The sequence below is a fragment of the Harmonia axyridis genome, chromosome 6, assembly GCF_914767665.1.
Source record: "Harmonia axyridis chromosome 6, icHarAxyr1.1, whole genome shotgun sequence".
Classification (NCBI taxonomy): Eukaryota; Metazoa; Arthropoda; class Insecta; order Coleoptera; family Coccinellidae; genus Harmonia; species Harmonia axyridis.
Window position 1 is genome coordinate 1,935,034 of NC_059506.1, and position 11,114 is coordinate 1,946,147.

The 11,114-nt window shown below is 35.8% G+C and overlaps 1 protein-coding gene across 1 annotated transcript; it reads left to right on the plus strand.

Moving 5' to 3' along the window:
- The first annotated feature begins 810 nt into the window (after nt 1–810).
- Nucleotides 811–10,931, plus strand: LOC123682565 (cytochrome b5-related protein-like). Its single transcript, XM_045621271.1, has 5 exons — nt 811–1,179; nt 4,420–4,811; nt 7,847–8,035; nt 8,096–8,302; nt 10,523–10,931. The coding sequence occupies exons 1-5, from the start codon at nt 940–942 to the stop codon at nt 10,824–10,826; spliced, it is 1,332 nt and encodes a 443-aa protein (XP_045477227.1). The 5' UTR covers nt 811–939; the 3' UTR covers nt 10,827–10,931.
- Nucleotides 10,932–11,114: the final 183 nt, after the last annotated feature.

Consider the following 11,114-nt stretch of genomic DNA (forward strand, 5'->3'; position numbering starts at 1 on the left):
ACAAACAAATATTTCAGCCTGAAGGAAATAACGATGTACAGTTACCAAGTACTAGTACGTTTACAGCAGTAACAAATCAAGAAGTGGATTTAAAAAGTACTTCACTACGAAATATTCATATTGAAAATTGCACCAATTGTTCATTCACTTTCAACATTGAGGGTAAAAATAAAGTTTGAGTAAAATTGTTCGTAACGTATTAGTTCCTGTTTCAATGCAAATCGATATTAATAATGAAGTACCTATTCAAGTTGCGCTTTTCATTTTCCTACATCTAGTGCCGCACCTCAATAAATCATTTTTTGCTTTTTGCATGAACGTAGAAAAAATGTTGTATGCAACTCGTGCAAAAATTGTTTATTGCACTCGACGTGAAATTGTACGACGAGGCCGTTAGGCCGAGTTGGACAACACCAGAATTTAAACAATTTGAATGCATTGTTGAAGCGTGTATCGACAAATGTCAGAAGATGGCAGCTTCAAAAGTGCCAGCTCCAGCTGCCCAGATAGCTATTCAAAATTTTACCTGTTATTGACAAAGTATTTCGAATTTTTTTTTTCTATTATCTATTAAAAGTTTTTAAATTCTTATTGCTTCTATTTTCTATATTGAAACGCCACGAGCCGCCACTGCTATAATACTTGCAATTGATGAACATTTATTTAGAATGTTTCCAAGAACTAAATCACTTAATCACAAAAAAAAACCAAATAACTCTTTCATTCTGAACTTCAATTTGTCTTCTTTGTTTCTCCATAGAATTCTCACGAATTCTTGAAATGAAGACGATATAATCTACTACAGATTAAAAGATCCTTAATGAATAAGATGATTTGCCTCTGGACACTGATAAAACTGTTATTCGATAGAGTTCGAATAAATATTGTTTACGATCATCAATAACAAGTGAGTACGACTGTAAATATCGTGATCTCAGAATGGCGCCAAGAGATGACTCCTTGTATTACGAAAAAAGGGGTAAAAAACTTGTTTCTACAGTTGGTTTGCACTATTATACAAACAGGGAACAATATATGATATCTGGAAATGAATGGTTGAAGGGCAAACGATGTGATGATGACCTTGGAGGACTTTGGAGAATACACGATAGGGTATATGATTTGGGGAGTTTCATCAGGAAGCATCCTGGAGGACCAGAATGGATTCAGATGACCAAGGTAGTGATGATGCCATTTATTTTGTCATTTGCATCTCTGAAATTATGTTCTTCATTCATCATATTAGCCATTAGATCAATGAAATTGTAGGGACTTCATACAACTGTTATTAGGTATTTCTTTCTTCACATCCAGATGTGAGAGAAACATCAACAGAATAATGATTTTCAGGGCCATCAATGATAATTTTCTTTTTTCTTCTCGTTAACACTATACAGGATGGCCACTTTTTCAATGGGATTGTATTGGTAACTTTTAAACCATAAGAGTTAGAAGGTCGGTCAAATGGAGAAAAAGTTGCATTCATAGAAGCATTGTCAAGCAGTTCAAACAAATCGAGATTATCAGGGTAGGTTATTGAGATACCATAAGAAAAGTAAATTCTGTCATTTTGATTTTTCTTTTTTTCCCACTTCATTTCAAATATTATCAAAAAATGTTACAGGAATTTTTTATTCGATAGTAAATTGTTTTCAATTTGACGTAATCAGATTTCGTATCCAACGTTTCGTGCTCTCTGGGCCACCCTCAACCTAATTTTTTTCAATACGGACCTTCATATTTTATGACACTTTTCGAAATAACTTTTAACGCTGAATTCAACGATATATAATACAATGCCATTCAAAGTTGATTTTTAGGTGATTTTGACCTCATCCAATTTTCTTTGGGTCGGATCTGTAGTGAATGCAAATTATCAAAAACTGCTTTTAATAAAATAGTCAAGAGACGCGAATACAATGATTTTAAATTTGAATACCAAGCCTTGCAAAACTTATATCGTAATTATATCGAACTAAAGTTCGGTTCTGTAATTTGTTTCAACGGAACAAATGACAAATCCAACAATAGTGATTTCTCGCGAGAAAATTGAGAATGTATTGGAAGGTATTCAAGAAGACGAAATAAGCAAATGTATAAGAAGTATGGGTTCCGGAACCGTTAAGTGCATTTTACAAAATGGTGGACATTTCGAACACTTACTTCATTCATGTTCATTTACTTTTGAATAATCATTCGATTTTTCTTTCATTAAATGATAATTCGTTTAATTATCATGAATTGAAATATATAAATAATTATTACTTGTTTCTTGATTTGATTCTGATATGTTCCATTTAGTTCAAGATGAGTAAGTTGATTTTCTCATCGAAATGTATTGCATGTTGTTAATTGAACTAAAAGTACCTAAATGTAATACAGATCCGACCCAAAGAAATTTGGATAAGGGTCAAAATCACCTGAATATCAAGTTTGAATGACATTGTATGATATATCGTTGAATTTAGCGTTAAAAGTTATTTTTAAAAGTGTCATAAAATATGCAGGTCCGTATTGAAAAAAATGAGGTTGAAGGTGGTCTAGAGAGTACGAAACGTTGGATACGAAATCTGATTACGTCAAATTGAGTATGATTTACTGTCGAATAAAAAATTCCTGTAACATTATTTGATAATATTTGAAATAAAGTGGGAAAAAAAGAAAAATCAAAATGACAGAATTTACTTTTCTTATGATATCTCGATAACCGGCCCTGATAATCTCGATTTGTTTGAACTGCTTGACAATGCTTCTATGCATGCAACTTTTTCTCCATTTGACCGACCTTCTAACTCTTATGGTTTAAAAGTTACCAATACAATCCCATTGAAAAAGTGGCCACCCTGTATACACATCGTTAATTTAGAGCTACGTAAAAAATTATAATGCGGTTTATAGTTCATTTCCGCTTGATCCTTTGGGCTGATTCAATATTTTTTTTCTTGAATTGTAACTTGATGCCCCGAAAACATAACTGTTCAGATACCGTTCTCAGTTACTTTGTTTTTGATTATACAGGGTGATTATTGGTAAATGGGCGGAAGCTGAGGGTAGACAGAGGACACTGAGGCGAGTCAGAATATTTGAAGGGTCTATTTCTCTTTATAATCAAGAAACAGAGTGTTTTATTGATTTTGTCAATTTCTTCAATTATACCCATAACTTTCAAACCACCCTATATATATATTAATAATATTTGATAGATACGTTTATTTTTTGTAACAACTAGGTACTTTTTAAAGACATACCAACTGAGATATTTTTTTTAGGTCCAGCCTAGGGAAAATTGATAAATAAGATTCAACAAAAAAAAAACACCCTGTTAATTGAAATTTGTTGGATTTGATGGGATATTCGAATGAAAGAGACAAAATAAAAAGAGCAAGGTATTTCTCGAACTTCCGCATGCGATTTCAATACTCAATAAATCTAGTCAAACCTGAATATTTGGACAGCACAGTACCCAAAATGTGATTAAAATTGAATTTCATTCGGTATTTATTGATTCTACCTATTTTATTGAAGGTAACAAAATTGAAACACAACGAAATGCAGAGGTCTTTGTTCGAAGAAATCTTTTATGATTTCAATTAGTGATATCACCAATGAATACGATAAAAACGAGAATTGAATTTATTTATCGAATATCTGAATTAGAATAAACAAGAATATAAATTCAGGAAAATATAGCATCTAAATCAAGAACCTCAATGCTATAAAAAACCTTTGAAACAGAAAAAAAATCACAAATTGCTCAAAATGGCTATCATTCTGCTCAATGCATTTCTGTGCTCATTTAATTAGACAAGTTCGAAAAATACCTTGCTACATTTTGTCTTTATCCGAATATCCTATCGGATTCAAGAAATTTTGATATACAGGTTGTTTTATGGGTTGAATCTCATTTATCAATTTTTTCTAGGCAGGACCTGAAAATACATCAGTTGTTATGTCTGTGTGAAGAAGTTGCTTCAGAGAATAAATGTACCAAATATCATGAAAATGTAAAGGGAGGATTCAAAAAAGGAAAAGCAATGGACCCTTCAAATATAGGATATTTTGACTCGCCTCAGTGCCCCCTATCTACTACCCCCAGCTTCCGCCTATTCACCAATGAATCACCCCTTATACAGGAGTTAACAAAAAGTGTGAAAAGTAAGCTTTTATTGAAAAAAAAATGAATTACCTACATTACATACATTGAGATTTTGTCCGATTTTTTAATTTTGCCGGTGTGTATATTTTACACATAGAAAATCAAGCGGGAATGAAAAAAATTCAAAATTCGGTCCAACTTTTTTCTTTACGCAAAACTCTGTTACTACTTCGACGTAAATTTGAGTGAGAGAGTTCTTAAGTCGATTTCTGAAAAAGCCTTGCAAAAATGTTCATTTCCAACTAACCAAAATCTCATTTCAGGGTACCGATATCACAGAAGCATTCGAAGCACACCACATCAAAGGAGTAGCAGAACAATTACTCTCAAGATACTTCGTTAAGGAAGCCACAACTCCAAGAATAAGTCCGTTCAAATTCAACGACAAAGGTTTTTACAGAACGTTGAAAAGAAGAATCGCCGAAGAATTACCACATGTTCCAAAATATGTAGCTCAACAGTCCAAATTACTAGCTGATATAATTATGTCCACATACCTTCTTCTCTTTATAATAGCAGCAAGCTGTGAGAATTACTATATTGGAATACTGGCTGGATATTTTCTCACCCTTACTGTTAATATAAGCCACAATTTCATACACCAAAAGGATAACTTTAGAATGTACTATTTGGACTTATCCATGATGTCATCCAGGTGAGCTGTCCTTGATTTGAAATATTTTTTTTTTCTTAGGGAATAAGATGAGATATAAGGATAAGGGGGCTACTCCGGAAAATACATTACCTATAACTGTCAGCAGCTTGAATCTACCATGAGTTGAGCAACGGGTTATGGTGGGACTTGCTGATAGAACACTGTCGGTGCAAATGAAGGGTGTTTTTTTCGAGGTATATAACTTTAAGTTGGCATTAGTGTTCAAGATGGCGACCGATTTAACAGTTGTCACGTGATTTATTCTCAGTTTGGTTTGGCAATTCATCATGAATAGACTGACGCCTGAATAACGCTTGCAAATAGTGCAATTTTATTTCGAAAATAATGGTTCTGTGCGAAATACGTATCGAGCACTACGTCCATTTTATCGTCGATAAAATCGTCCATCAGAGCAGTTAATTCGATTAACCATGGAACGTTTTCGCACCACGTTTACTCTTATTGATAACTCGCATCTCCAGAGGCGCCGTACGGTGCGTACAGAAGAAGCTATTGCTGCTGTAGAGCGTAGCATTGAGGAAGACCCGAATGAGTCTATCCGCCATCGAGCACAGGAATTGGATCTGTGTCCAACCACTTTATGGAAGATTTTGCTGAAGGATCTTGGTTTGCGTGCTTACAAAATCCAACTCGTGCAAGAATTGAAGCCGAACGATCATCGAGTAAGGCGTAAATTCGTCGAATGGGCCCAAAATGAGATTGCCGTTGTTCCCGATTTTCATAAGCGAATTTTGTTTAGCGATAAAGCGTACTTCTGGTTGAATGGCTACGTCAACAAACAAAACTGCCGCATTTGGAGTGAAGCTAATCCTCAAGTGTATGTCGAAACACCGTTACATCCAGAAAAACTGACTGTTTGGTGCGCCTTATGGGCTGGTGGAATCATTGGTCCGTGCTTCTTCAAAAACGATGATGACAAGAACGTTACAGTCAATGGTGTTCGGTATAGAGCCATGATTACTAACTTTTTCATTCCTGAATTGAACAACCACATGTCACACAGCTCGTGCCACAATCGATTCATTGAAAGACACGTTTGGTGACCGCCTAATTTCACGTTTTGGACCTGTGAATTGGCCTCCAAGATCTTGTGATTCAACACCGCTTGACTTCTGTGGGGCTATGGAAAGTCATTGGTCTATGCGGATAAACCACAAACCTTTGACCATTTGGAAGACAACATTCACCGTGTTATTGCCTATATACGGCCACAAATGTTGGAAAAAGTCATCGAAAATTGGACGTCCAGATTGGACTACATCCGAGCCAGCCGTGGCGGTCATATGCCAGAAATCATATTTATAATGTAATGCCACAAGATTATCTTGCGGATAAATGAAATTCATGTCAATCGAATAATCCATCGTTGTTTTATTGCAATTTAAAGTTCTATAGCTCTAAAAAAAACACCCTTCACATGGGTACACAGTGACGATATAGCGTTTGAAGAACGAGCGTTCAAAAATCTTTCCTGTATCCAATCTAGTAATTTCTGATTGAAAAATTCTCCAGAACGAATCAATATCTTTGTTCTCAGATTATGAAACAGTAATCTATCTTTGTTCTCAGATTATGAAACATATAATCCATCGTTGTTTTATTGCAATTTAAAGATCCATAGCTCTAAAAAAAAACACACTTCACTTTTTGTACCGCATGGGCAAGTCAGTACAGAAATGAGATTTGCAGGCTCTGTGGGAAGGAGGTAGAAACAGCTGACAACATGGTTTGCAAATGTCTGGGGTTGACTGGCTCAAGAACCACCCATATGGGAAATTTAAGAACAAAAGATCGATTTGGTCGCAGTTCCCGGAAGGCTAACAGAGCTGCAACGACCCCGATTCAGTAATAATAATATAATAAATAAATGACTGTCAGAGAACCTTTGTGATGTAAGGGTCATTTCTTGCCTAGTAAATTAGATTAGATTATAGGGGGACGATAAGATCATGTTAACCTTGGAAACACTTTCATCCCAAGATCTTTTTCATTCATATTAGTTTTAATGAATTCATTACCGTCCTAGGTGCTAAATTCGTTAGCTGTTTTGGTTTTGAGAACCATGAGCTAAGGTGTTGTAGCTTTTTCCTATGGATATCTTCACAACTGTAAAGCGTCTCAGTTGCTTCTTGGCAGATATGAGATCAATCATCTGGAACCTTTCATAATATGTCCAACAATTAGAAGAGAACGGGAAAGCTGTGAGTCTTTAAGATCTTGGATGAGTTGTGCACCATTGACATATATCTAACCTTTCACGTGGCCTAAAGAAAAAAAAAATTGAAGGTGTGGAATCACATGATCTTGGTGGCCAATTGCGATCACAACACTGCCAGGAGAGTTTTATTACAAAATGACGATTGTTTCGTTGCTTGTGTGTCTAGAAATCATTAATTATAGCTCGGCAGTGCTATCCGTTCACCGTAACAGTTACATCTATCTCATATTCGAAGGGCCAATCACACTATCAGTCCAAAAACTACCAAACAGTGATACGTTGATAATGGAGAGGTTTTTCAACAATCACTCTAAGATTTTCCGGGTCCCAAATGCGACAATTCTGCTTATTGACGTAGACTTCGAGGTGAAAATGAGCTTGATCACTGAAGATAATTTTTCGATGGAGACCTGGACTATTTTAATGCATTTTAAGAACCCAATCAGCGAAGATACTAGTTGCTGTGATCGACCGGCTTGACCTTGAGTTCTTATGGTAACTGAACTTTAGAAGCCTAATGACCTAAGTCTTTATGCAAAATACTGTAACTGCAAAATTTTTGTAGTGAGTTTCCAGTGCGTTGTTGAAGGCTGTAGCATTACATTTTTAGTATAATGGCCTAATTTTATTGTCAAATTTCAAAAAATTACAGCTTCAAAAGTGACAGCTGCCCAGATAGCAAGCTATTCAAAACGAAACCTCTCTTGGAAAACCTTTCACATAGAATTTTACATTGTTTCGTTCTTAGAAATACCGGATTTCCCTTAATGTAATAGTCAATTAAATTTTTTTGCAGAGAATTTCGGGTGAGTCATGTTCTGAGCCATCATTTATTCCCAAACACGATTCATGACTTGGAGATCAGCATGTACGAACCAATATTGTACATAATGCCGCAGACTAAATCTTTCTTGGAGAAGAGTTTGTCATGGTTGTATGCTCTATTGCTTTTTCCAACACTTTCTATAAAAGCCTATTTTTCCACGTAATGTATTTGATTAAGATTGAATTTCATAATCGTTTATTCACGAATCGTTCGTTGTAGGTTGATACAAGAAAGGAAGATCGATATACGTACCTTCATACCTTGGATACCATTGCTATTGACTTTAATCATAGCACGTTCAGAGTTTTTGGAGACTATAAAAATGTTTTTCTGGATTATCAGTTGGGGAAGTTTAACTTTCCATTTAATTGGCAAGACTGCTGCTCATCACCACCCCGAAATATTCCATGATGGAGACGCTGCCAGGTAATTTATAAAAAGTGTTTCATTTAAACTCCTTTACAACTTTTCACCTCTAGTTCTCCAATAATACAGCATCTGTAAAGTAAATCGCACGGTGAATAACCAATGAGATAAAACCTTTGCTAGTTGCCATGGAAATAAATAACGAACAGCCTGCGTAGCCGACAACTTTTTAACGTTTCGTTATTGTTTCGCGATTTGTCACCAGTTTTTGGATTTGCGTCAAAAACAATTACGCACTTCTAAAATAATATTTTCTAGTCATGCGTAATATGCTTCTTACACCTCTATACTATTAATGCATTGCTATCAATTTGATTGCTATCAATTTGATTGATAATTCGTTCAAAAAAAATTGCATATTATTGATAGCTTTTCAATGAATCAGAGAATCAATTGGAATGGGATTTATCATTGAGTTATCTATTAGAAGACAACTGACCATATCAAATTTATAAGGTAATAAAAACGGTTATGCAAAATACGTTTCCAATACATATACACTGCGCAAAAAAATTAACGCACATTCTGAAAATCTCAATTTTAATGAAAGTTAGCTCTACATTGACTTTCTAACTTATTTTTTATGTTCTCTCGGGAAGGTTTTGAACGAAACAAGACACATTAAATGGAAGAAAAATTCAGGATTTCTCCGAATCTTATGTGAAAGGAGGGAAATAAACAATTTTCAAATACTGGAATGCTGATAAGTGATTTAATACTTGGTATTTCCACCCCTTGCGTTAATTACAGCTCGGCAACGACGGTTCATACTCAAAATGAGTGATCTTGAAATGTTCTGATCTAATCCTTCCCAGATTTCTCTGAGTTGGATTCCTAAGTCATTAAGAGTAGCTGGACGATTTTCTGAACTTCTCAGCCTTCTATTGAGGTTGTCCCAAACCTGCTCAATCGGATTGAGATCTGGACTTCTTGCTGGCCATTCCATTCGAAAGACTTCAACCTCTTCAAGATACTCCTGAACGATGCGCGGACGATGGGGTCTGGCAGTATCGTCCATAAAAATGAAATTTTCACCAATGTAAGGGACAAATGGCACTTCATGCTCTTCAAGAATGTTCCTTATATACCTATCAGCATTCATAGCTCCATTATCAACGACAACTAGGTCTGTCCGAGCAGTCAGAGATATTCCACCCCATACCATAATCGATCCTCCCCCGAAACCAGTAGTATTCAGGAAATTGCACTGAGCATATCTTTCATGTGGACGTCTATATACAAGGGAACGTCGATCACAATGGTAGAGGCAGAGTCTAAACTCATCTGTGAAGAGAACTCTTTCCCAATCAGCCTCTTCCCAATGGATATGCTCTCTCGCAAAATACAAACGCGCCCTTCGATGGGCTGGGGTAAGAGCTGGGCCTCTTGCCGCGACACGAGGCCTTAAATCATATTCTCTGAGGCGATTTCTTATTGTCTGAGTGCTAATTTGCACCCCATGAGTTTGCTCAAGCTGATTTTGAAGGAGGCGAGCGGTTGCAAACCTTTGTCTCAACGAAGAAACTCTCAAGTAACGTTCTTGAATGGGAGTTGTTACCCGTGGTCTACCCTGTCCTGGTCTTCGGACATTCATACCTGTCTCCCTGAATCGCTGCAACATTCTGGACACACTTGTATGGGAAACTCCAAACCTTTCTGCAATCCTTGTGTATGTCCACCCTTCTTCTCGCAAAACTACCGCTTGGGCACATTCCTTTTGGGTCAAATTGTGTGTTTCGCGTTGCATAGCGATCGAGTGTAGAAAATCAAACGAAAGTGAAACTATTGATCACTAGAATTGATCGAGAACAACTGATTTCAGAATGGAGCCAATACATTCAAAATCTGATAATCTCATCTTTTTTTATTCCTGCTGGGGAAAAAACATCTGTATTGAAAAAAAAACGTTGAAAGTGGATAACATATGCATGCAGAATTCTGATAAAAATAATTATCATTGAGAACACCGGCAGTTATAGAATAAATTTGAGATTTCCATAATGTGCGTTAATTTGTTTGCGCAGTGTATATAGGAAGTTCTCTTCGAAATGAGAAAGTGACTTTAAATTGACCTTCCGTGAATGACCCTGCATAATATTCGAAGTAGATATATCTGCAAATAATAATTAATTGCAATCAGACTATTCACTTTTAATATTGCTTACGTCGTTTTATTCGTTCCTTCATCCACTACTATAGATTTTATCACATACTTCACAGGCCTTCAGAAGAACTGGATTTTGGAGTACACCAACTCGATGCAGTCAGTGACAGACCAAATATAAGAGGATCCCTCATACTGGTGCTGACAAACTTTGGCGATCATGCGTTGCATCATCTATTTCCAACCCTAGACCACAGTATTCTTGATTATCTGTATCCAACATTTCTCAAGACTTGTATAGATTTTGGAGTAGAATGGAAACTCCATTCTTCAGGAGAATTACTTGGTGGTGCTGTTAAGCATTTGGTTAGAGAACCCAGGACAACACCACCACAATCTTTGAAGAGAAAAACATTGTAATAAAATTGTAGTTTTCGGACAATTTATCTCTTTTTCCTCTTTCTTTTTGGTGGGTCAAAATGTCAACGAAGTTTGTAGTATTTATTATTAAATTTTTTTCTTGAATTGTAACTTGATTCCTCGTGAACATAACTGTTCATATGTCGTCCTCATATATTCTGAACATCTTGTGGAGTGATTCGTTGTTACATGAGAATCATCACATTGTTTACGAACACTAAGATGCTGCCTTATTTTTTTGAACATTTCCTCTTTTTGTTTATTTCGATATGTAATCGTCAACATTAT

Bases quoted from the DNA above. Each gene is read 5' to 3' on its own strand.
- LOC123682565 (XM_045621271.1), top strand. From the start codon at position 940: ATGGCGCCAAGAGATGACTCCTTGTATTACGAAAAAAGGGGTAAAAAA. The intron at 1,180-4,419 runs GTAGTGATGATG...ATCTCATTTCAG, and splicing joins AATGGATTCAGATGACCAAG to GGTACCGATATCACAGAAGC. The intron at 8,303-10,522 runs GTAATTTATAAA...CATACTTCACAG, and splicing joins CATGATGGAGACGCTGCCAG to GCCTTCAGAAGAACTGGATT.